This window comes from Acanthaster planci, linkage group LG01 (genome assembly GCF_054643075.1).
Source record: "Acanthaster planci isolate LZ-2023a linkage group LG01, COTS_SCS, whole genome shotgun sequence".
In the NCBI taxonomy this organism is placed as follows: Eukaryota; Metazoa; Echinodermata; class Asteroidea; order Valvatida; family Acanthasteridae; genus Acanthaster; species Acanthaster planci.
In genome coordinates this window covers 22,710,489-22,737,712 of record NC_141777.1, presented here as the reverse complement: position 1 = coordinate 22,737,712, position 27,224 = coordinate 22,710,489, and the positions used below count along the sequence as shown (strand labels likewise).

The 27,224-nt window shown below is 41.6% G+C and overlaps 2 protein-coding genes across 2 annotated transcripts; one reads left to right on the top strand and one right to left on the bottom strand.

Annotated features, from left to right (window-relative positions):
• Positions 1–1,232: 1,232 nt before the first annotated feature.
• On the top strand, positions 1,233–24,846 carry wdr64 (WD repeat domain 64). The gene is made up of 26 exons (XM_022233393.2): positions 1,233–2,243; positions 3,235–3,365; positions 4,162–4,267; positions 5,182–5,288; positions 5,878–5,910; positions 6,175–6,285; positions 7,589–7,800; positions 8,636–8,678; positions 9,238–9,335; positions 9,735–9,954; positions 10,509–10,635; positions 11,432–11,580; positions 12,702–12,825; positions 13,878–14,050; positions 14,742–14,927; positions 15,545–15,669; positions 16,224–16,352; positions 16,950–17,146; positions 17,528–17,745; positions 18,057–18,162; positions 18,811–18,872; positions 19,545–19,657; positions 20,417–20,632; positions 21,978–22,155; positions 23,178–23,312; positions 23,642–24,846. Exons 1-26 carry the CDS (start codon positions 2,054–2,056, stop codon positions 23,726–23,728), a joined length of 3,576 nt encoding a protein of 1,191 aa, XP_022089085.2. The 5' UTR covers positions 1,233–2,053; the 3' UTR covers positions 23,729–24,846.
• A 263-nt stretch (positions 24,847–25,109) lies between these two features.
• Positions 25,110–27,213, bottom strand: LOC110978408 (testis-specific serine/threonine-protein kinase 3-like). The gene is made up of 2 exons (XM_022233390.2): positions 26,982–27,213; positions 25,110–26,670 (listed from the first exon to the last, which is right to left on the bottom strand). The coding sequence occupies exons 1-2, from the start codon at positions 27,093–27,095 to the stop codon at positions 25,792–25,794; spliced, it is 993 nt and encodes a 330-aa protein (XP_022089082.2). The 5' UTR covers positions 27,096–27,213; the 3' UTR covers positions 25,110–25,791.
• Positions 27,214–27,224: the final 11 nt, after the last annotated feature.

The window sequence follows — 27,224 nt, the reverse complement described above, 5'->3', positions numbered from 1 at the left end:
CTTTTCTGAATAGTTTCCTGACAAGTGAGGGAGCTGTTGCATGGTGAGGTGCCATTGAGAAAAGAACACAGCCACCGTTGGGTCTCAGTCTGATCAAATGTTAGACCCAGAACTTGCCCATTGTGCGGATTTGCTCCTTGGCCTTCACTGGTACTGAAACAACGAACCATCAAAGCAAACAAGAGTTACGGCAGCAAAATGTCAGAAATTCAGGAAAATTATAGAAGTTGCAACGCTGCGCTAAGGTTTCTGCCCAGAACGACCTGAGACTTTTGCTCGTTATTAGACCGAAATGTGCAAACTTAAGCATGAAAATTTTAAAGGAACCAGAATGCTGTAACGAAAATTTCAAAATCATGTTATATGGGACACAAAAGAAGATTGACAAGGGCTGCTTTAAAAATTACATTGCCTGGAGATAGATCCTTGAATAGTGTTCCTAAATTCATAGACTGTTCGGGGGCGGATCCAGAATTTGTTTTTTGGGGGGTTAGGGAGTGGATTTTTGTTAACGTCTCATTTTGCGGACAAGTGGAAACGATAATGAAACATAATACATGACAAATTGTTTAGGTATTGATGCACCTAATTTTTAAACCCCCCCCCCTTTTTACCTTCTTTTTTGATCTCAGAGCCCGGGGGGGTCGGCCCCCAACTCCTGTCCGGATCCGCGGCTGCTAATATTTTACTTAGTTGCTAATTTTAAGTCTGGATCAAACAGAACTCTGAAAATTGTGTTTTGCAATGCCAACTTTCTGCACATATTACAAAAGAGTTGGGTTACCAAGGGACCATGTGAGAGCTTGTCCTATTGTATTTCATCATCTTTTATTTACTTAATTTACCTTTTCATTTATTTAAACGGATATACACCAGGAATGACAATAGCCGGCACTCGATCGAAGTGTTTTGCCTCAGGATGTTCTTTCGGTGCTTATGTCGTCTAATCTCTTTTGGACAATACTTGAGCCGGTCGCTGTCGATATATTCGATTTTTAGCTCTTTCCAGTTTAACCTTTTCAGTACCCTGCTGTTTTTTGTCACGTTTTAGACCGCAGGTCGATATATCACTATTGTTTGAGGTTGAACACTTTACAAATGAATGCATATGCACAATCATTCAATCTTCAAACTCCACTTTCCCTCACAACTCATGCACAAATCCTTCCCCGTTCTGACCTAACTTGGCCTACGGCTGTTTCTCATGACATCGATACAAAGAACCTGTTTCCTTGCAAGTTGCCAGGTTTCGTGTGTCAAAGTTTTAATGTTTCAACAGTGAATCTTGCATAAATTTCCCGCCGCACTTGCTGCAATCACACCCACTCGTGCTTAGCGTCTGTCTCCATGGGTACGCCAACCTGTGGGGTCACTGGACCGTGTCATGCGACCTACATATCTCCCACGCCGCATGCATGCACTGATGAGGCGGCGGACGGCAGCTGAGTGCGAAGTGCGGTGTCGAGCATTTCGTACTGTTTCCATGTGCCACCGCAGTGCAAAGGGAATGTCCAGATTGTGGATCCATGGAAGTATATTCACTAATTATTGACCATGTAGGCACTAGTTCGCCCATTTTGTCGATCTCTATTCACCTGCGTCATCGGTTGGATCGGTAATTTTTGTTTGGCAGTAGAGCCTGCCATCGTGGGCCTACAGGCTACAGCTCTCAACCACGCAGTGCTGGTATGACCTACATATATGACTGCACGTAACAATTCAGTGATACCACTCCTATTCCAGCTCGCCACGGTGATAGGGCTGCCAATCCAAAGATCTGTTTATCTTGGTACTGTGTTCAAAAAGCCTTAACGTCAACTTTGCGGGAGTTCTTCAGGAGCTGCATATGACTCTGTGAGGCCTAGCCCCTAACTACTAAATGGCCTTGATATGTTCTTATTCCTCCATGATTAGATGCAAACTGAATAAGTGAAATTAATTCTGTCTGGTAAAATCTGGATATTGAGCACCTTTATTAGATGTCTGCATGAACTTGATTTTGATAAGTTCAGTTTTTTGTGACTCCTTGAATAATTCCAATTTCACGACATGAATGAAACTAAAGCAGCAACATAATAAATCTGCGGAGATGGCATCAGTGGAGAAGGATTTTGGTGGACTGGGACGGCCCTACACATCCCAAACCTTCACTCTGAAGTTGAGGAAGTTTGAGTCGTACATTGCGGAGCTGACGCAGCAAGACAGTGAGGCGAGTGCTGAGGAGAGACGCCAGATACTGAATGGTATGCACGTAGGATTTGTGACAGCCCTTTGGGTTTGCTGGTGCTGAAAACTGCCATACTTGTAGGATACTTTGGCAGTGGCAGTAGCTCAAATAAAGAATGGATATCGAAGATGAGCAAACTATTAATCAATTTGCATACATGTATGTCGTTAGCCCCACTAATGTGGCGCGGACTCTCACTCCTGATCCATCCTCAAGTATGGATCCTGAGTGACAGTCCGCGCCACATTAGTGGGGCTAGCATGTTGGGTGCATATTACCTACCAGTTAGATAACTGTACCCATGGAGGAAGGTACCCCTAGAGCCACATGCATAGGTTTCCTCATTTCCTTCTTTCTGAGCCTGGACAGGTGGAACCAAGAGCCCCGTAGTTCTGAGGATGGCACAATTTTATCTTTTATTGTTACACCCCAAACATGGGTACAACATTTGTGGCTCTGACAAAGTAAAAAATCATTTAAAAAAAAAATTGAGTACAGGGCCCAACTGCACGTATAGCAGGGACCATCCCAATTGCAAAAGCTAATTACACCGCAGTTTGGAAATACATGTATTTTTCCCAGCTGTGGTTGCTGGCTGGTAATATACTGTACTCTGCTATTAGAAAATTTTATGACCTGTAAACTAGAGAGTTTGTTGAAATAAATGATTCAAAGCTTGAATTTATACTGCAAGTTTTTATTTTTGGGCCATTTAGACATATTTGGGCCTTTAAAGAGGTTGTATTTTGTAATTTGAAAAAAAATTTAAAAAATTTGCCAACCCCAAAGGCCTGAACACAACCTAGTAAAAACCAGCTACGATAAGTTGGCCCCTACCAGATGTACAAGCCACAATTAATTTCCTTCAGTGCATGCTGGAAAAACGTGTTCACCCCCTGGTGCTTCTTCAGAAGACTTAGTTTCTGTGTTCAGAAATCAAATGTAATCCCTTGCCATGAATATTCTGATCTGCTTTGCATCATTGAGTTTGTTGGTTCCAACCACAGAAAATCTTCGGTTTGACGTGTTCTGTGAGGCCATCCGCTCTCTGTTTGGCCCGGACATACGCAGCCAAGATTTGAAGGCAATCTTCAGAAAGATCAGCACTAACCCAGATGCTAAGGTGGACTGGAGTGAGGTATGATAAAAAAACACCAACATGATAACATGCACCGCAAAGGGTCAGAGGGTTGTCAAACAAGATTTTGTTTGATCAGTTAGCTGTACACTGCAACGGCAGAGTCAACATTTAGATGCATGGCAACCACAGTGGACATGCTGGCAATGTCTAGGCTTGGAGGAATGCTCTATTGGCCAAAGTGCCATACTGACTTGGACTGGAGAGTCCATCAAATTGAATTGTCCACAACCAAGAAAGAAGATTGCTTTGGAGTAAATGCATTGGAGTGAGCCTTTTCTCCTCCGTATGTAGTTTTGGTGTTCATACTGTTGTGTGTGAAAATAGCAAAGATGTTTTCTCTTGGCCCAGACAACTAAGTGTTGTCACTGAGTGCATTCTGAAACTACGGTGTAAGCAAACGATGAACACGTCAGTCAGTAGGGACTTTGGAAAAAGTTTATTCTCTGCTGCAGATGCATGCAGTGCGTGAATTTACAAAGTTACTTGAATGTACTCATTTCAACATGTTTATATTAGGCATTTGGTCTCTTCTCAGATTTTTCCATTGATAAAGAAAAATGACAAACTGTCTGTTTTAAATAGTGCAGATATTGTTTTTTACAGTTGGTCAGATTGTTCCGAACAGTAACCTGTTGAATTTTTTTTCTACTGTTTAAATTTGCTGTGAAAGATTTTCCTTGTATTAAAATAAGCCTTGTGCAAACTTAAATTTCTATTTCACCTTTGTGCAAGGATATCCGTGTTAGACTGTCAAGTGTCTGTTTAATGTCTAAGTGTTATTTTTTCATTGCAGCTCTTTGGCTATTTCCAATCAGAAGATGAGGAACCAGACCAGGTTCTAAGTGAAGACATCAGCGTCTTCACAGTCTCCAAGAAGCACCGCATTGGCGAGGCGGCAGGTAACTCTCACAAGTGGCCATGCCCAACTCTCTCCCAACATGACCCAAATTGATCTTTCTTCCTGTGCTTTAACTTGACACAAAGTTAACAGGTAGAAGTTACCAACTCTACTAAGGACTCTAAATTTATACATAATGCTGTGGTCTGAAAGGTCTTCAGTGAAGAAATTGCACTAAAATGTCATTGAAGAAAGTGCTTTAAACATGAAATGGGTTACATTTTTACCCAAAGAAACTAGTATTCTAAACAAAATAAATTTAGTTTGGAACAAAAAGTTGTTTCAATAAAATGTTTCTTTCATGCTCAAAATAAGGGCCTAAGAATATTTTCAAAATTGCATGACTGCCATAAGGACCTGTCAGCACTGAGCCAGTCACAAGCATTTAATTTGTGATGTATCTCGCAGTCTATTGACATGCTTGGACAGCTTGAGTTGAGTTTACCGAGGGAGAAACAAATTTGAATTTGACTAGGGCTATTTTAAAAGAACCGTCAGATCCTCACCACATTTAAAAAAATGCAACCCAATCCCATGAGTTGAATGTTGAAAATATTCAACAGGTACTAGACAGTCAGATATCAATGGCGGCGTAAACTGAGACCAGCGTAAAAATTAAATATGTGCACATTTTTTATTTATTTCATTTTCACATGCTGCCTGACCACATGCTACATAATTTGCCACTGCTTTTTTTGGGGGGGGGTATACTGTTCTTAGTGTTTCTCCTGTTAAATGTACTTTATGACCAGATCTTGACTAATTATTATGGACTCGGACCTAATTCTTCAACGAACCATTCTTTTTTTCTTTTTGGATGCAATAAACATTCTACCATGCTGTGCCAGAATTTGATTGGAAACAACCTGAACGGATTAGACTGGCGCCACTTAATGCTGATTTTTGTCTTTGCAGGGGATAAGAAACGTCGTGATGTGATCAGCGCTGTTACCTACAATCCCAATGTGGATATCTACACCTCTGCCTCACAGAAAGGGGCCATATCTGTCTGGAATAGCAAAGTAAGGCTGTGTCTGAATTTGGCTTGAAATTTTGTAAAGGTTTATGGCTGTGGATGCAACCACTTCTCATACAAAATTTTAAGCCACATCCAACTTTCACTAATTTGGACGTGGCCCAAACATTCACTTAGAAGTGAGGTTGTATTTAAGCTGCGTTTTGGCAGCCGTAACCCAAAATTGGTTATTTTTTTCAGGATTTTTGTCATTGCACATAATTCTTGCCCATGTAGAATTCTCAAAGGAATTCACTAGCAAGAAATAATGGAACTTATTTTGGAATGTCTGCCAAAACAAACTCTGGGCTGGAAAGGGAAGAAAAGAGAATTCCAAAGTCCTTAAATAGGCCATGAACAAAAATGTTTCAAGAAACTGCTTTGGAGAAAACAGTTGTATATTTTTGAGACTTCTGAAAACCTGTCATGTTATAATTGGAACAGTACATCTGAACAAGTCTTTTACTCAAGAACACAAGAAGGAAGTCTGCAAATTTAAATCCAAATCAAACTTCCTTTTAGTATGGCATTCTGCCTTTGTGTGTACAGTAGTAGTGGGTGTTTTTGTTATCTTTGATTTTATTCTGTTCACCCAGAGTTTGAGGCTTCAAGCATGCTGCGATCTGAATGTGAGTATCTTTATTGTGTTTAATACAATTGTAAGCCAAACAATGGTCAAATGTCACATTTTCCTTTATTCCATAAACCTGAGCTGGTGTGTTTCTCACAGAGTGAAGTTGTGTTTATACCAAAACTTTTTTGGCACTTTTAGATAGTGTTATTCTTTCTAAAGTATAGGCCTACTATTCTATCATTTTTTGGTTACATTTTCCATTTTTTTAAACTATGTTCGCTGTCTCTTTTCAGTTGCCTTTTTATTTTTCTCTGTGTAGGAAACATCATGGGTGACTGGTATTGACTATTTGCCCAGCCTGAGAAGAGTGTCGGCTGCCACTGAACGTAGCATATGCATATGGGATCATCGGGCCAAAGGAAAGAACCAGGTTAGTAACATTATCCTGCTGGAAGAAAAGGTGTTGTGTAGAATAGGTTACAAACCGATTGTACCGCATAGCAGTAGCACTCTCATATTACTCATATCAGACATTGCAATTACAGGTATGTGGGTCCTTTGGTCTGTGTTTTACAAAGTGTCAGTCTCTTCAGTGTGGTGAAACATAGGGGCTGTATGTTTCATGCAGACACGGATCAGTGATCTGGCATTAATTCACTGATGCCAGAACCCGCCCAATGGATAGCGCAAATGAGCTTGGGGATCACTGATTGAGATCAAGATCTGTGTGAAACAAACAGGGTCAAGCTTGCAGGGGAATTCTGTAATTCTGTGGGAACTCTGCAAACAAATCTTTGCACTCTCTGGGGGAAAATGAACACCATGCTGCAAAAGTCTCAAGAAACTTCACAACTTGTAACACCTTATTGATCTCCAGTAGGATAACTCTTTTAGCTTTTCTCCTGTGTGGCTTTGACCACACGCAGCACAACCAGACATCTCAGTGACAAAAGTCTGACATCTAGACACTGATGTTTGATGCATTCAGCTGGAGTATATGTCTTGATAGGATGTTGCCCATGTATGCAGTAGACAGGGTTAAATAGATCATTCTGTTGTTGTTTTCTGAAAATTGGGCGTGAATTAATGAGTGGAATAGTCTACTTGAACATGTGATCCATTGTACGTACTTGAATATGTTCAAAAGCTCTCTCCTTGAATTTTTGATTCGTTAATTGATTTTTATTTGTTTTTACCTTGCTTTTTACCTTAAAATCTTATCGTTGTTTGATATTTTTCCTTTTTCTGAGGCAAACTTCTCATTTTTTTACAGTTTATCCTTGAATATGACATATCTTAAATACTTTTCCCCGTTTTTACTAACTGTAGGTTTTACTGATTTTGTTTTTCATTTTAACTTCTGAATTTAACACATTTTTATTATAACTCTTGTTTCATTTCTTTCCTTCATTAATTTGAGTTCCTTTCTGATTTGTCTCTAATATAGTAATCCTTTTTTGTATATTTTTAAAAATATATTTTTAACATTTATTCGGTCTGTTTATTTTATCCGGGAAAGTGGGTTAAGATGGACTGTACAGTCTCTACCACACCCCTTGACATTGTCAGAAATAAATAACAGTAAAATAACAATAACAGCAGTGGTAAGATCGTTTTAGCTTCCTGGTGATTTTTCTTTCTTGAGATGACCTTACTAAGACTGCACTTTCTTTAGCTGAGACTGCGTGGTCAGAGTATTGAAAAGGACTTGAATTACATGTATCTATTTTTAGAGCATATTTTGCATCAAGCCAATGGACAACTCTGTACAGTGCATGACGTACGTGCCTTATAACACCACAATCCATGAGGACTGTATCCTGTTTGGGGATGACCTCGGATACGTCAACCTGCTGCGCATTGCAGCCAAAGACCTGAACACCAAGCATGCTAAAATTGACAAGCGCAACGGCAACTTGGTAATCGAGCCTACCACCCTTACCTAGTAAGTCACGCAAACACACTGCACATGTTACTTTAGTATTTAATTGGCTGATAAACTCTGCACATTAAATTAGTTCCAGGCATTTTTTTGCGTCATGAATCTTTCTGTTGACTACAGATTTGTGTGCATTGGCCCAGTTGTCGAACATGGCCTACATATTTCAGTGTGTAGATTGGTAGCTCCCGTATGATTGATAGCATTGTGAGGCAACCTTTAACCCAGAGCCACTTATGTGTGTCAGCACAAGTGGTACACATAGAAGTGAAACCAAGGTTGGAACTGTCACTCGCAGTCTTGCATCTGTATACGTCTTATTAAAGCGTAGTTCAGTGAGACAACAACATCTGTCTGTTCGAGGATGTCATAACATATTTGTGTGAATAAGAATGATTGGAGTTGCACTTTTGAGAGGGTTTGAAGAGTTGCACATGTGCTCTCCAGATTTTTTAAAAATCACTTCAGAAAAACTAGGTTTGACAGGTTCCGTGTCAGTGGATTAATAATACAAATTGCTAGTGCTAAAAAACAAACATTTTAAATTAATTTGACATTTTAAGATGATTTAAAACTGGTGAATTTGCTCAATGACATGATCTGTTAGCTTTGTCTGTCAGTCCTACATGTAGTGTGTATATTGTATAGAGTCACAATTTCTTTACCAGAATTTTGTCCTTATAAATGGCGTTCCATCAATACAAATTTTCCTATGGAATCTGCTTGTGTCTCCTGGTTCCATTTTACAGATAGTGACAAGATGTGGTTAATTGGTTTGTTTCAGTAATGGATTTTTAGCCACAACAACCGTAACTTTGAATAACACTTTTTTTGCATGCAGTCCAATTCAGAAGAGGAAACTTCACGATGATTGGGTTTTGAAAGTAAGAATTTCACTTTTGATTTTTTATGAACTTCTATGTAATCACTATTCATGAGCCAATGTCCATTTAAGGAGATTGTTAATGACTGCTCATGAGGGGAACATATCATAACATGGCTAGAGGGGTGTTGACAAAAAGAGAGTGATGTATAAACTTATTGGAAATTTATAAGTATTAAAACTTGTTTGATTCATGAAAGACTGTCTCCGTAGAGTGGACATATTTTCCCTCGTTTTTGGCTCAGGTATTATCAGTATCCGTTCTCCTGATCCAGTCTTCAACAAACAACAAAGACCAGCCTGATTATATCTAATCCCTTAATGTAAAAGTTCGTAACACGCATCCTCCAGTAATTCACCTCACCTGATCAAGATTCTGATGTGGTTGATACCTGCGCCTCTCAGTCTTTCTTACCCATCTTAAGTTCTTTGACTATGTTCATGAATGTCTGCTCCTCTGCTACAATTTGCAACACTTTTATTACAGTTCAATAAGCTCTACAACCCATGCAGAAGGGCCCAATCAGTAGGAGTGGATTACTTTCTTTTCCTCCCACCAGGTCAAGTATCTTGCAGACCTTCGATGTTTTGCCTCATGCTCACCCAGCAGCACCACATCCTTTGTCTTAGAATCTGTGGACAGATTAACAGACACCATGTGAGTTTGCATGGGATCAAAAGAATTTCCACATTTGACTGTGTACTTTATGTACACATGTTGGGTCAGCCTGAAAGGAGATGTTCTAAGTTTCAAAAGGAAGAGGGAATTGTAATACGTTGTTTCGAATAAATGTATTTTAACACCTATATTAAAAATAGCAATTTTAAGTTTTTTATAGAAAGTTTCATGTATCTAATATCTGCCCAGAATGCTGCTGTTCTAATGTTTTTACCTGGTCCAAAAAAGGTAATGTGAACTGATTTATTTTTCCCTGTTGACAAAGGGGCATCTTTGTTTCAAAGTATTCGGCTGAAGGACACAAGAACAAATTTTTTTTGCCAAAAAATTGAAATCCGATGTAGTTTACGGAAATCTTCCCTGTTTGTCCTTTCTTAGACCTTGCAAGTCACTCAGCATTCCCAAGGGGGTCAACTGTTTTGCCTTCTGTTCCCATGCCAACGTCATAGCAACGGGTGGCAATGACAAGATCATCCGCATCTGGCACCCGCACATTTTCTCCCGTCCTACTGGGAAAATGATTGGACACTTGTTCACAATTATTGATATAGCTGTCAACGAGAAAGATCAACATGTGATCAGCTTATCCACAGCTCGGGTCAGTTGACATCCACACCAGAGAGACTGAATTTGTGGAAACAATGCTGTACAGAAAATTTGCTGTATGTGGAACATGTTCACATCTGTGGATCGTGCCAGAAAAGATGACAAACTAGAGTTTACTTCTACTGACATTGGACTTTTCAAACAAGTTGAGTCAAGACTCTGATTCGAAGTTGGCATTCGATTCCACGGCATTCTTGAACTGACAGCATGCATTGAAATGTGAAGATTGTTTGATTGTTATTATTATTATTGAGCACTGCTGGTAATGAGACCAAGGATTCCTCGAAAGTGCCCCTGGCACTTTATCTCTTCAGCCCGAAGAAACCTGTAAAAAGGAGACATTGAAAAACATGTACAGTTCTAGAGGTGGGAGGGAAACACCAGAAGAATATTGCGGGTAAAACATACAGAATCAGGTAGGGACTGGAAACCCAATTTACATCTAGACGAGCTGGGAATTGAACTCGGGCCACAGAGGTGAAAGGCCAGGAAAGAACCATTTCATCAACCTGACATCCCTTTTTTTTATTTATTTGTGGCTTGAAGGTATTCCGTGTGTGGGACATCCACACATTGACCAGCTTACAGGTCTTCACTGATAATGAAGAGAGACCCGGGGAAAAGAGAATTCATTGTATGGTGTATGATGAGAGACATGAAAGACTTATTACAGGTGATTATCCACTACCATTTGTACCCCAAGATAATACCTTTAGTCTAATTTTTTTGGCAAATTTCCGACATTTTGTACATGTACGTCCCCTCGTTTACAGGGTTCAGTCACCATTCAAATTACGAGTCACCGGGTCTCTTATTTGGTCTTAAGTAAATTCAATTTGGAGGGGTTAAAAGGTCATTTGATGAGCTTATGACAACACTGAATGAATGGGTCGTGACTGATTTGTTGTGACTTGTGATGATGTCTGATAATGTTAGATTAGATTGTTTTATTATTCTCAATTGGCAGAAGGCCAAACTGTATATGAATTTATAATATTAAAAGGTTAAAAAATTAAGCAAAAACTATTGATTAAACACATAGATAAAAATATAACAAAGATATATAGGATATCCACGTATGACGTACATACATGCAACAAAGAAATGCGATTGCAACACCGCCCAATTTCAAATACAAACCAGTAGACCTATGCTTGCCTGACACTAGGGAAAATGAGTCTCATTGTTGATAGTAAAATGTGCTGTCTGTATTTCTGTGGTGGTATCCACTACCTGGACCAGTTTGCCACGCTTCCCTTGTGCGTCGTGTAAGAAAAAGTGTTACAAGATTCTATATATTTATGTCTCGTGGGTTTATGTTGCATGTCTTGTCAGAAGTTGGTTCCACCAGGCAGAAATACTGCCAACGCTGGCAATCTTGTCATGCACGTCCAGTGGGAGACTGTTCTGAAAGAATTTGTGCTAGCCGACCACACCTTTCATCTAAAATTTAACTTATTTGGACTTAGGCTCCAGTGTGCTTGATCTGTGGCCGCTGACCAGGACGGTGCAGGACACCATGCAAGTTCCCCACACCCATGACCGACCAGTGGCCCAGGTGCTCTTCAATCAAGAACTGAACCAGGTGGTCACCGTCTGCACCGAATCTATCATCAAGGTGAGGAACAAGGGGTTTAAATGGACAAAACTGGAGACTTGACTTACAATGGAATTGTATTAGTGCCCGTCCTTAACATCACCTGTGTCTGTGTTTGGTCAATTTCATTGTCGCAGTTGGTCACACTCATAGGATGTCTTAATCCTCCTATGGTTTTACAGCACAAATGTGCGCGAGTGCCCACTGTCACTGGTGAGCATGTAGTTTCTATATGGAACTCAAAGATGCACAGGTTCAGTGTGTACACAGTAGGTTGTCAGCACAAAATGACCCAGGGTCTTTTGTGCAGTCCTCTTCACTGCATTTGGTTTACTGCACAATTATGCACATGAAACAGTGAAGCACAGTTGTTGGGCAGCACAAAAGTGCAATCTGATATTCCTGTGAGGGACAGTTAGTGCAGTGCACAACACAACACAGCTGTGCTTCTTTGAGGTGTTTACCAAATGACCCAAAGAGTGACTTCAGCATAGGGTTAATAAAGAAAACGAATAAGGTTAAATCAGAAAAAAATTCTGGAGGATTCACAATTAAACTTCTTAAAAAAAAAGGTAGGTGATACTTGTATGAGCAGGTATAAGCTGATGGTTTGTAAAAACATTTCTACCAATAATATTTGTGCCAGTGATCATCGGTTAAAATGAACTTCATTTATCTGCTTATCAAGAAGAGTTACATGTAAGCTGTTGACGGATGATATTGCTTGCCAGTGTTGAAGTTGAGACCATCACAAGACCATTTGCAAAACCAGTCACAAGACCAGTCACAAGTAATAAAGTGAGCAATGACAAGGCAATACTTTTGTTGCAGTTTATTTGAATAGCTTGTGACTTGAATTTGGTCTGGAGGCCTTGCGTTGGACTTGTGATGCTCTTGTGTGGTCGTGTAATGGTCTTACGAGGTCTCAATCACAACGCTGTTGCTCACATGGAGTGTCTCGCACAGCCCTGCTTCCTGCGTAAGATTGTAGGTACATGTAGTTTGGAGTATCCATTCTGATCCACCTGGGTTAGAGGGCTTATTGGCTAAGGCAAGTAGATCAGGTATTTTATAAGGCTATTGATGTGTACTGCATTTTCAAGTGTAAAATTGCTTTCTTCTCTCCTTTTATTTCAATGCAGGTGTGGGAACTGGAGTCTGGCAAGCAGGTCTACCATGTGACCAACTCACATGGTCCCAATGTGGAGGTCACGGCCATTGCCGTAGACAGGACAGGGTACAGGCTGGCCTCAGGGGCACTGGATGGTAAGGGTGTAACAGCTGGCTTTGAAGTGACTGAGTTGTTTTTATGTGCGCGTGGTGTAGTGATTTCGCACTGATCTTTGTGGGCAGGCATTTTCATGAAGGTTTCTTAGAACCCTGTTGACCATGCATGCTGTCATTAACCATGAGGTATTGTGCCCATTGTCCAGTTGCCTCTCCATCTAGATTCTGTGGTGATAGGTTCAAACCCCGATTGGGTCCTGCTGCTTGTGTTCTTGGGCAAGACACATCACTGCAATTGTATCTCTCCATCCAGGGGTGGACATTTTGCAAGTTGGGCTTAGAGAAGAGATTGTACAGAGGGCCAAATCCCAAAGTCATCAGTGGAGAGAAGCTGTTCCTGTGCAGAAATTTGTAGGCATAGATTAATCTCAAAAAATCAGCCATGACCTTAACACTGCTCCCATCACTAATCCAGTGTGAGAAAAACAACCGAGAGAGGAGAGATGCTCAAAGTGAAAAAAAAAAGATTTGTCCTATCCACAGGCGAGTGGTCGGACCTTAACCCCTTCCTGTCCTTAGTGTTAAGTGCCTGTGCATTTATAGTCCATAGACTATAGACAGACCCCTGGAGTGTCCAGGGGTGTATCAATTCAGCTTTTTTGTGAAATTTTTGCTCTGAAGTTTTTTGTTTACACCTGCTCTGTACTATACTATGGGACTTTTTAAAAAGTCAGCTTTTTGCTGGCTGTTTTCAGCCTTTTTTTATTTGGCCTCTCACACCCCTGTATGTTGTAGGAACAATAACAAACACATGTCTGGTTCTCTATGGCATGGTAAAACACGACTACATGTTTGAACTCATTTACATGTAGCAGGAAGCATACATAATCTTAATGAGGGCTAACCTTCTTTGCATGGGCACAAGGGCATGTTGTTAAGTGTAGGCCCAATTTCTTTCTGTGTGAGTTGTGAGGGACCTAGAGTTACTTGTGCAAAGACTTCCCGTGGAAATTACATGTCTGCTGAATGTATGGAGGAATAAATTCCTCCTTGATCTAACTCATGACTTTCAATCCCGACATTGCCCAAAGGGTCTCTGAAGGTCTGGGACTTTGGCAGCGGCCAGGAGATCAGGTCCTGGACGCCGAGCCAGGAATCAGAGAAAGATGAAGACGTTGGTGTCACCAGCGTGCTGTACATCGAGGTGAACGAGAAACGCTACATTGTGGTATCGGGATGGAACAACAAGCTGAGACTGCTTGAGGTAAAGGCTAAGCTTCTCACCAACCCCCCTCTTTTTTCCACACCCCCCCTCTTTTTTCCACACCCCTTCTTTTTCCAGAAATGGTCACTGGTTGGCATCACCTTGTTGTCTGGAGCATTTTTACAGTTTGATCCGAATTGTCGTTTGCTAAACTTCTTATTTAACCAAAACTCATTCAGAATGAGACACGCCAGCAAGGTTAAGTTACATCATGAAGTACAACTGAAGTACTCTAATAAACTTTTTGCTGTAGTGTATCATTTACATGTAGATCCAGGTCCAAGTTATAATACATTAATTTTGTCAGTGAGAAACAAAAATTTATCATGAACAATTCACAACGGAAGAAGTTTATTGAGTCATGTCAGTGAAAAAAACTGACTCCATTATAGGGTTCACACTTGACAAGAATTTTGTATTTCTGGAAATACCTCGTAGACGATTTAAGCCCATTCTTCCTCTTGATTAATTTAATAACAAATCTGTTGTATGCATGTGTCTTTATTATCCTTATGCATGTTAATATGCAAGCCACAGTTTTAACCTAAAACGGAATTCAGGCATGCAGTTCCTACAAAGGACTTGACTGTGTCAAGATACGTTTCTGACAATTAAAGAAGTGGATCTTTAAAGGATGTTACAAAATCCTGTTATAATTCTTTGTAATCATTCTCTTTTGCAACCCTTTCAGGACTCGCTTGACGCAGGTGATTTGACTCCCTATGCTGAGTTCTCGGACCTGTTTTGCCTGCCATTGAACACGCCATCCAATCACCCACTGAGCATGAGCAGTCGCAGCTCGAGTCCCTTCAGCCGGACACGGCCGTTACCGAGCATCGGCCACATCTCGGCACAGGTCACAAACATCACCAGAAAAGTAAGGACTAATGCCGATGTTGTGGTGGGAGTGTATGTGGCCTGATGGTTTGTGACTTATGATCAGAGAGTCAGGGTTTCAAACCCTCCTGTTGGCTATACATTCTGTGTCCTTAAGCAAACTACTTCACTCCAATTTGCCTCTCCATCCAGGGTTATAAGTGGGTGCAGGCATAAGTTGTAGAATTAACCTTGGTGTACTTGCAAGGGGACTGGAAACCATGACAGTCTTTTCATTTCTGTTGAAAATAAGTCACATACACTCAATCCCCTTCACACCTCTGTGAACGCTATGTTTGCTGAACTGGCTTTCATTGGTGCATTTCATAGCACCATCTTACTGAACTAGTGGTAACCCAGAATTTGTGATGCAAATGATGTAACTTTTTAAAGTTACCTAGCCTTTTGATAACCTCCTCTCATGTTCAGCATACATTTTGTGTTTGACTTTTATTTAAGAGGAAGAAATGATAATAATAATTATAAATAAAAAGGAGGAGGGAAAGTGCTCTCATCTCACTGGACATTTAAGCTTGGTCACAAGACTTTGCCCAAGCACATCGGCCAGCCTCTTTGCATCCCAATTAACAACTGTAACTGGTTGGTTCTTTTCTGCAGGATAACGTCTTGGAGAGTCATGAGGTGACGTGCATGGTCGCCCTCCCACCCGATTCCCTAGCAACTGGCTGTAGTAATGGCAACATCATTGTGTGGGACACCATCACAGCAGCAGTACAGCAAGTGTGAGTGATCAGTCCATGATATGGGAGGGGACTGTTGGACTCAGAGCAGTAGGGAAAACCGTATTGGTAACTTCACTGAACGAGCACGTATCTCAGTTTTGTTAGGACTTGTTTTCAAGGGAAAAATGCAAACATGTATTCTTACATGTTCAAGGTTTCTTGATCCATACAGTAGGTTCTAACATGGAACAGGAAATTGGCCAAAATATTTGTACAAGAAGTGTTTTTTAAGCTCTTGTTCCCTTTTTTGGTTCCGTTTCTCATCAAATGCTTCAGTTTTATAGACTTTCTTCGGAAAACAGACAAATTTAGCACTGCAAAGGACTTTTGAAATCTGTGATTGGTACTGGTTGTGCACTGCATCATTGTTTGATTTAGTTATTTATTTATACTTTATAGGTCACAGTCACATTTGGTGATGACACAAAAAATTCCTCAAATAAGTGTCCACGTCGCACTGTAGTTTCATAGCCTAGCTCGAAACGTAAATTTGTTTTTCAATGTGTTTTCCAATCAAATCTGACCCCTTTGTGTCCACACGTTCCAAAACATAGTTTCCGACTGTACGAGATGCTACCAAACAGCAGGAATGAACACGGCGAGAAGACGGCACACCCACGACGAGTCAACTCACTGCTGCTGATGGTACACAGGACAAGGAAACCAGACCCGGCTTATATCAAGTGAGTTTTCATAATCGGAAAGGAAGTTGACTAATTCTCATTGCTCCAAGAATTAAAGCTCATTGAATGCAGCTCTACCAAGGGCCAAGGTAAATAGCACATAATGTGGGTACAAAATGTCTCCTTTACTGTCATGTATCAAGTTCCTTCATCAGTTCAGTTGTGACTGGATGTGGTAACAGAATATCAAATACTGTGCAGTATTTAATCTTATAAGGTGGAGAACTACTCGGTGTGATGATTACAAACAAGAGTGCCATAGGAAGAAGTGAAAGGATGAAAAGGATGAGCTCAGCTATGCCAGTCAGTCCTTCTTGTCAGACCTAAGAGGACCGCTGATTGGCCAGAATGCACCATCCTTGCATGATATCTTTTAAAATTTGCTCACTTATGTAGATACTCTGATTCATTGCCTATCATTTATTTGTTCGCTCTCTGGGTAAACAGTCCGAAAGAAGCGACTGAGTTTGATTTGTACCACACGGAATATCTTTTATCACACTTTGTGTCAATTGGCTGTATAAGTGACACACTAGCCATGTTTCTAGTATCACAATTCCGCCTCCTAATCTCTGCCCCTCCCCTTTCCCTTCACAGGAAGTTGACGGGGCACGTCTCACCCACTTTCCTCACCCCGTCCAGTGGCGAGAAGGACACAGACGGAGACTCCGTGGCTGACACTAGGTCCCAAACTGCGACTAGCCCATCAAGGATGGGCACCGGGCTGGCCCCGGTGATGCTGGACCCTGTGGCCGAAGAGATGGACACCAGCCAAGACAAGCAGGTCGCACCAGGTGCGGCATCGATATAAACATGAGATTGTTTTTGATTGGCTTTATGTTCGTGTGTTCTTTGGAACTGTCTTCTCATTCATGCTCGTCCTCGGAGATTAAAATGCAAACAAATATGTGATTATATTTTTGGCTCCATTTCTGCCTTGCATCCATGTCAAGGGCATTATCCCTACAAAAAGACAACATTTTAATGAATATTCAGGTGAAATTTTGACACCTGAGCATCCCTTGTGAGTCTAAGCCTAAGAGTTGTAAACACTAGTGTTTCCTTTGGTATGTGCACAAATACAGATGGTTTTGGTACTGTGCGTCACTCTTGAGTCTTTGCCCACCTTCATGCATCTTTGTAACTTCTGTGTCTTGGCTGTCACTTTTCTGCAGAGGAAGAAGAGATTGAGGCAGAGGAGCCAATGGAAGACGAGGCCGGGAAAGATGAGGAGCTGGAGAGGCAGCCAACCCCAGAGGGCGCTGTACATCCTGATGACACAGATGAAGAGCTGGATAACATAGACCCCACCGCCAGGATGATTGTCACGACCTACGACCCTGTCCTGGTGTCGTGCCATTCGGACGCCTTCATACGCTTCTGGGACATGAAGGTGTGTGCCTTGCAGGAAAGAAAATCAACCATATGAAAATTGCTTTTTGAGGAATGATGTTTCTCTTTGGAGTATGTAGAGTGGTTCTTAAATATAATATGTAAAATGGGTTGTGAAAATCAGTTTCCTTATTGGCATAATTTGCCAATAATGGCGATCAAAAACATGGCTGTAATTTGATAACGTGAAAGTTGATCACAGCCTCAATTCTGTTTTACAATTCTTTTACGGGATAAAACGAGATGGGAACTATTTCAAAAAATACAGTTCTCAAGTGACTTGTCCCTTTTTTATGTGTGTGTGCATTTTAGGGTGAGATGGTTCGTGAGATCTCTGCCATGACAAGGAGACAAGGTTCACCTGTGACTGCTGCATGCTCAGATGAAGACTGTAATGTACTCGTCACAGGAGACAACAGTACGGTTACATTATCCCTTATTCCTGAGAAAAGTAGCTCTCTGTGAAGATAACATTGCGTACCCTCTGCTCACTGTTGCCAAGCAACAGGAAAATAATTCTTTGAAGGTTGTGAGAAACCACGACTCTATAAAGTTCAAGCTTTGACCCTGTGATGACTTTTTATACACTGGGAATCTACCTGTGGTCACACACACTGCTCAATGTTATTCTTACGCCATGGGTATGGACAAGCACGGAAAGGTTGAACACTGCTCCTTTACTTACTGCTTAAAAGTTTTAAGAAAAGTTCTTCTGACCAAAGTCAAGCATTTACTTTGTAATCCAGCTTTGGAGCATTTGAACATTTTTAAACTGTAACATTGTAGAAATGTAAAGTCTGAATGGTTTAAATGACAGGATTAAACAGCTGTGTTTTCATTCATTTCTCAATACTTTACCTGAAGAATTCATCCTTGTTCAGAGTTCATTTTAATCACACGTACTCGATACTGTATTTGAGGCTTTCCATTTTTGAATTTCTGCAATCAGAATTGAAAATGTTATTTAAAATGACATTTGAATGTCACTCTTTTGGACCCCTAATTTCTGGAATTACCCATTTTTGCAAAGAATGGTTGATTCCACTTCATTTTGTTCCTTGTACAGAGGGCTACATTACCATGTGGAGTGTGGGCTTGTTTCTAGAAAATCCTCAGTCAGATGACAATGTGAGTAGCTTTGACCCTCCACCTGGTGTATTGAAATACACATCTAAACATGTTCCATGTGGCATACTGATTGACAAGCCAATTAAATGCGGATTGATTTCATTTACTTTGATTCATTTTACTTACCGCCATTTGGCTCTTGGCAAGTTCTGTCAAGGACTGTAAATTAACTGCAGCAGAAGGAGTGTTTCATTGCCATCATACAGTGGAGTCTTCAACAGTGGCTGGAGGACTAGACTACCACTTAACTGTCCCAGCTGACCAAGGTTTAGAGTTGTCATCATGAGTTTATCTCACACCCATCCAGTGTTACGCGGTCTCGAGACAAGCACAGGCTGTTCAAGTCAATTATGGCAAAAGCATTTTATTGTCGCTGTTCAATCTGTTCCTTTACTGAACACTTCAACCTGACATGCATGTATGATTGACTCATGACCGGCTATATTACAACTTTGCCAAGAGTAATCACATTGCTGGTTGTCTTTATAGCCATGAGTAACATCAGCAGCCAGACCTACTTGAAGGTGTTCTAAAGATATGTTTAACCAAGGTTATATTGGTGAGGAGGTGCCCAGCCGTGGACCAGCCACTACAGCTGTCTTGGGTCAAGTTCGACTTTGCTGTGACATTACTGTGATTTTAATTTGAATTTGCTTGGATTTATTCTGATAGGAATTAATCAAACAGCTGATTAGCTGGAGAGGCCATCTAAGCAGAATTGTCACCTTGGTCTATGCCAATCATATGAAGTCCATCATCTCTGGCTCCATGGATGGGTCAGTCAGGTAAGGCACACCATTTTCACCAGTCGTCACGCCGGATGTTAAGAAGTGCATCAGCATTCTGTTTGCACTCAGCGGTGCTACTCAAAGATGCTACACGCTTGCGCATGAAATTACATGCAGTAGCAAAATCTGTGTCCAACCTTTTTGCCATCTGCTATTCTCAGTTAGAATCCGTCAGATGTGGCCAAGCAACACCTTCACGATTTTAGTGAAGAGATGTACATCGCACCTCATAGCAAGCTCAATAATGGTGGCCCCTGGTCTTCACCTCTGTATATGAGAGTGTTACCAGCCTAATCTTGGCCTAGGCATTCTAAAAAAGCTGGAAAAATTAAAAATTGTACATCTCAGGGAAACAGATGACTGTTCATTTATAACAGTGTCAGATGCTGAGTCCAACGAAGAACATACGCACTTCCTAATTTGGGTAGGCCTTCCTGGCATTAGGGGGACAGTTTCTTTGTTATGAATGTTAGGACTGATTTGTGGGGACAAAAGCTTGTTCCTGTATTGTTCTTGGTCCCCATAACATCTATGTTTCAACACATGCAGTCCCCACAACCGAGTAACAAGTATTAATGAACACCATGTGTTATTCCCGCTGTAATGTGCTACCCCATTCCAGGCATTTCTGTTGGACTTTTCCAGGCATTTGAGTTCGTCAGTGGTCAAGATAAAGTCTTTTGTTTCTGTCGTCTCCTACTATACCCCTGCATCCCCCCTCCTCTTTCTTCCTTGTCCCCTCCCACCCCCTCTCAGGATGTGGTACGGGGAGGACCCAGCCAGGGGTCACTTCATGGGCTTCTTCAGCCAGCACCGCCCCTGGAACTTCCCAAGTCTGGAGAGGAGCAACACCCCTGTGCTGCCCTATGACATCACGGAGGGGCCCCTCAAGCCCATGAGGAGCACCAACGAGAGGAAGAATAAGACAGCTCAGCAGAGCTACGAGTACCCGTTGGTGTTTGCCGACGATAGGTAAGAGTGTGCAGTGAGCCCCAAGGCCCCCAATTTGCCAATGGATCATCTGTTGCTTCTTCCCCATCATTTTCACAAGTGCAGAAAGTGTCATGCCGGGAGGGGGGGTGGTTGCCTTACGTTATGCTCTTCTAAAAATTATTGAAAATGATGGTAGCACCCACAACAGATGCCATTTTTCTTTTCCTTTTTATTTGCTCCAGCAGGAACTACTGAGTCCGAAAAGAAAAAAAATGACGCTTCATGCACTTGTGAAATTGATAGGAAAAAGTGTATTCACGTTAAGCAGAAAAATTGCAACTATTGGCAATAATCTACAGAGAATCAGTCTCTAGCAATGTACATGACATGACATTTGAGCTGTTGAGCTCTTTTCTGGCAAGTGCTTTTACATGGTTAGCACAAGTTTGGGTCTATCAGGTCGACATCAGTCCCGTTGTTTGAAATTATAAACAAAACACAAATACAGAACGTCTTGGCAGAATACCTGTGCAGCTTATATAATATTGCAAGTTATGGTGGATATGACTAATTTTAATCGTCTTTATCACTCTGAAGCTCAACTTGACATATCTTTCTAGGCATTGTTCACAATTCAGTGAGAAAGAAACCTTTCTTTGAAAACACTGAATACTAAGCTAGGGTTGAAAAAGACCTTTACTTGATGATTGGACCATACAGTCCACAACCTCTCAATCAATATTCCAACAGTTTTTACTAGAGACCATCCTGAGTGACTGGTGTTCTTCCAAAACAAAGAAGTTCTTTAATTTTATTGTGCAGCATCCATGGTTTTCCAGGATATTCTGACTGCATTTCATGATTTGAAGGTTTACCAAGTGGACTTAACAGAATGACTAATGTCCCCAGTGGTACCATGTGAATCTCTTTCATGAGTGATGTTCTGAAGAGAACCACTGAGTGCAATGTTTGATCTATTTTCATTATTGTCAGCAATGCTGGGGCAAGTTCCATCAAGGTCTTAACCATAGTTTGACTAACTTTGATCGAACGCTCACCAGTCAATGATGGTTAGACTAGTCTAGTCAACTATTCGCAACCAGCCTATAGAGGTTGGTCGCATCGTTGGTTGCCATTAAACGTTTTTGATAGCACAGTGCAGAGAGAACCAGTTATAAGAGATATGTCAGAAAAACAGTGTGTCACTAGCAACCACCATTTCCACTTTTATGTTTGCTATTTACCCTTCCAGTGGCCGGTGGACTAGGGTCATTCACACTTCAACTTTACTGCACATGTGTTAGGTACATGATGAACTAACCACTTGTAAACTAGTAGTCCTGGATTGAACTTGCCCCTATTTTTCTCTGTCAATCCCTGGCAGGTGGAAGCCGTTTCGACGGTCAGCCTATGCCCAGAGTAGACTCAGACCTAAGGAGCCAGAGGACATGAAGTTCTTTGAGGCCCTGCAGAAGCCGCAGTTCTACAACGACCACCTCAAGAGTCGCAAGACAGGGGAGATGAGCTTGGGGGCAGTCTTCAGGGCCTTGCCCGTCTACACGGTGCGTCTAGCTTCAGGTTACACCCCCTCGCTCATTGTCGCTCTACCCCAGCTGGGCCCAATTTTGTGCAATGGCTAAACAGAAAATATATTCCTTAACAAATTTATGTAGTGAGCAACAACTTGCGGAGAACCAGTCGCAAGAATTATACATTGTAATGGCATTTTAGCCGGTAACCTGTTCTTGTTAATTATAAATTTCCTGTGCTGAGCTGATTTCTGTCCTTAGCAACACTACATTGGCCCCTTCAAAGTCCAACAGTCGCAGTTTGGCTTCATCTTTGCACTCATGTTGGTGATTGTACAAGACTTAACCAGTATGGTTTTTCAAAAAAGGCAAGGTTATTCTGCAAGAACAAAGCATGAGTGTGAGGCAGCATATGGGGGCACTGATAGGGCAGACCTTGTGTATGTATTCTCAAAGGACCTTGGGTTTTCTTCATTTAAAGCATGCCTTGTTGGAATATTGACCTGGAACACTTTAATATTGTAACCTAGGCCTGCAGCCTTGCATAACCTTTGCACACGCAACAAAAGTAGAATGTGCTTCTGCCAGACAGCATCATGTGATCAAACACTGGTTCTAGAAGTAGATATAGACATTTCTGGGTCATACCGGGTTCAAACATCGTCTTGTCGTATGCCAGCCTCAACTGTTCTTGTCATCTATTGAACAGATCTTGAAATGTATATAGAAGAGAAAGCTTTATCATTGCTGAATTAGGAAACACTGCTGCCCTTATGTAAGACTTACTGGTACATTGTGGGTCCGTAGTTTTGTTTTTAGCCAACATTGAAGTGTTTTCCTTCTATGGGAGACCCCAGAAGCTTGTGCAACTTCAGTTAGATATTTGGTTCGAGTGCAATGTGCACCATCCAAGGACAGACCTTGACTGGGACACATCAGGCCAATGCAAGCCTCATGCTCAGCTGTCTTAGGTAGACCTCCTAATCTCAAGTGGTTATGTTCCATTTTTTTTTAGAGTTTCCCTAAAGTATGAGAGCCTGTTTTGATTCTTGTAGGTGAGTACTCCAGATCGTGTGAAGACACCAGCCATGGAGTACGGTAATGCCTCCTGGACCACAGACTCCTTCCTCTTTGCCCCGCCTCCTTCCAAACCTCTCAAGTCAACCTCGCCCACCAAGGAAACAGGAAAGGTATCACAATTCAAGTTCTTAATCTTACTTTATTTTAGTAGTGGCGACACAACCAAAGGCACGACTTTGACTTAAAGTCAGGAGCAGTTCCATCTTCCACCCCTAAAAGCTTGCCATCCCTTACACAGCTGAAGTGCAGTCCACGTGGTTATGACAACCTCCCATGGCATCACAGGACCCCTCCTCACGGGCCCACAGATACCTCTGCCCTGTTGCTGCATCAAATCTCTCCTCGCAAGGTAGCTCTCGGTTCCTGAGGTGCAGTGATACAGGCAGGATGTATGTTGTAAAGCAGTGCCAGATTATCAGGTTTGTTTTGTTGTGTTTAGATGAAATCTCAGAACAAGAGGAGTGCCAAAGATTCCAGCGTGACTCTGCCCAGTGGTAGCCCCATGCCATCCCCAAGGAAGAGGTAGACCAATGCCAGCTCCAAGAGTAGGTAGTTATATCATCTCCGAGGAGACTGCATCTTCAAAGAAGTGCCATTTTAAAGATGACGTACACGTTCACCCATGTCACCTCCAAGGAAAGCTCTTCTCTATGCAAGTTCCAAGAATGAGATAGACTCCCATGCCACCTCCAAGGAAGGGTAGCCCCCATGGTAGCCTCAAGGAACAGTTGCGCCCTTGCCACATCCAAAGAAGAGGTACAATAAACCCATGTCACCTCTGAGGAAGGATAGTCTCCATTGCTTGCTCAAAGGACGATAGACCCCCCACACCACCTCCAGGGAAGAAGAAGCCCCCATGCCCAATGCCTCCTCCAAGGAAGAGGAAGGCCCATGCCACTTCCAAAGAAGTGGTTGACCCCATGTCATCTCCACCCAGTGGGTAGTTCCTATGACACCTCCAAGGGTGGGGTAGACCCTGTGTCATGTCAAAGGAGGAGGTACACCATAGTGCTATGTATTAGGAAGAGGCAGACCCCACAAGAGCATGCCATTCAGCGTTTGTTATGCTCTGTTCTATCATGTATTATTGAAGAAACAGAACAAGTTGAAGTTCAGAGAGAGAAAAAATGGTCAGTGAAAAATTTGTGACCAATTCAGACAGGTGGATATTTCCTTTTACCGGACACATTTTTGTTTGTGTCGAGTGATGACATTTTGAATACAAAACAATTATACATTTTTCTTGAATTTTTAATACAAATGTGTGAATTTCTAGTACAGGTATTTGTAAATAGTATTTTTATACAATTAACACAACTCGAGATTTATGCAAACTAAAGTATTTTGGCCTTTGGCTGAAGTCTGTTAGATCAGTGTTTGAGATAGAATAAGATTTACACCTGTTGGTTTGTATTATGCTGCCAAGTTTCTACTTGTTTTGTATTCATATTACCACCAAGTCAAATATGTGCACATTTTGCTTGATCAGGTTTTCAATTTTATAAAGAAAAGATTTGGACACTTTTTTGTCGGTGGGTGTTACTGTTTTGAGCTTTCTAAGACAATCATACCTTCAGCGCTTGTAAAAATAACCTTTTTATGTAATAAAATGTGCGTAACAATAAGAAGTTGCCACATAATCGACATCCTTTCACTGACTTGTTATTTTGTCCTGTTTTGACATACAGAGATCTGTGTTAGGGTTGGTGCAACCAAGCAGTGCTCTTGATTTTACAGATTTTGGGATGATGATGTACTTTTCTCGAGGTTATATTCTTGTGAAAATATGCTCATCCCGATTTCAGTCGTAACCCACTTGACTGCTGACATTTCTTTATCACTGGACAAGAAATGTAAGTTCACGTGTGTTCTGTCCATATACAAATGCGTACTCGGGTACACAAGCATTCGCAACGTCCAGTTTTTTTTATGAAGCGTATATATGTGCTTTCCAATCAAACATTCACACAGGAAGTGCTTAAATATAATCATAAGGTTACTAGACATAAATTTTATCGGTAGATACACTTGTTTTTGATGATCTCTATTTTCAAATAACCCAGAACTGGCAAAGTTGAATTGGTTTTGCTCAGCACAGTGGCTTTTTAAAATTACTCTGAGTTTCGCTGTTGAGTAGCGGGGAATAAGTAGTTCCTATTTCTCTGCGGAAAAAAAATTGAAAATGACAATCCCGTAAAGTTTGATATTCTATAATCGAAGTTCATACATTGAATTTTATCCTGGTTGATTTTTAGGCACTTGATTTTCGAAATTTAAAGGTACTTCGTAATAGCATTTCCTGCATAAGACCATGATTTTAAGTACAAGTAGGCCCATTATTGAATGTACCTTGTCAGAAATGACAGGATTAATTTCTAAGATATCATAGTTCACATTGGAATGAGAATACCACAAATAGATCTCAATTTGAAATTGACATTATGTAATTCGATTCTTTTGCCAATAGTTCAGTCCCCTAGAAAACAGTCCAGAAAATTCCATGAAATGAAAAAGGCAGATTGGGTTGTATTAATAACCAAGTGCTTCTTTATTACTCTGCAAGACGTCCCCATCCCAAGTGCAACATGTTTACCAGCTGATGCCTTCATCATCATCGATTGCAATTTTGCGCAGGCGGGGTGTGGTAGCTCTCTTCAAACACTCATCCGAACGGAACCAAGGGTGGGCCAGTACCATCTGGATGTCTATCCTGGTCCGGGCGTCGATGTTGAGCATGCTGCGGATCAGGTCTTTGCAGTCTTCGCTGATCGCCGGTGCCGAGGAAGGGAAGTGCACCCCCCGTTGCTGTGCCTCCAGGATCTTGGCCACGTTCCGGACATCGTCCCCAAATGGCATGTAGCCGGTGGCTAGGATGTAGGCCACCACGCCCAGGGCCCAGACGTCGCCAGCGAAGGGGCAATAGGGCTGCGAGCGGATGATCTCCGGCGCTGCGTAGGCCGCCGAGCCGCAGAAGGTCTGGCTAAGCTCCCTGTAACTCGTCATTCGAGCGAAGCCAAAGTCGCACAGCTTGATGTGGTAGCCGGCACTGAGGAGCAAGTTCTCGCACTTGACGTCACGATGGGCGATGGCTCGGGTGTGCATGAAGGCAATCGCTCGGGCAGTCTGCAGGACCCACTTCTGCGCCAGAGACTCCTCAACCGCACCCTTGGATACAGTTCTCACGTACTCCAATACGTCTCCATTCTCGGCAAATTCCATTATCTGGTAGATCTTTTGGTTTTCCTCGAACCAGTCGTACGTGCGGATGATGTTGGTGCATTTCAGGAACTTGACTACACTCAGTTCCCTCGGTAGGAAACACTGCTGGTAATCCATCGGTGCCCGCCGGCGATCAATGATCTTGACTGCTAATTTGTCGAAAGTATCTTTGGTAACAGCAAATCGAACCTTGGAGTAGCTGCCTGAGCCAAGTTTCCTTCCCAAGTAGAACCCGTGCTCCAACATAACCTACATTGTGGGCATTTGGAAAACCTCACTTCAGAAACGATGTAAAAAAGACGTTCAGCGCAGTACAAGGAGCAATGAATTAAGCAAACAATTCCAATTGCTTTCCCAGAACACTGAACGGCAGTTTATTAATTCTCAGAAAATAATAACCTGATTGCCTTCCATTACATGCGGCTCCGGATCGGCGTGAAACTTTGTTTTGAGTTGGCTAGAATTCCGAACTTTCTGCAAACGGTGTAGGTGGATCTTTCTTGAGCGAATAATGTCTTGAAGTGAAATTTCTTTAATCAGCATTTGTGAAATTGACATACCTCCTTATCAGAGGGAACATTCTTTATAGGAGATTCCTTCTGCACATGTCCAATGGCTGTGTCGCTCTTGGATTTGCTTGATTCAGTTGGTTTGTTTGAATGCGAAGAGGCCATGGTTTACTCCTTAATTCAAAACTTGTAAGACATAATCTTTGAGTCAGTCCTTCAGACACTGAAGATTTTTAATGTTAGGCGAGGTTTTTTAATAATGTTGTGACGTTAGTTATTTTTAGTTACAGTAAC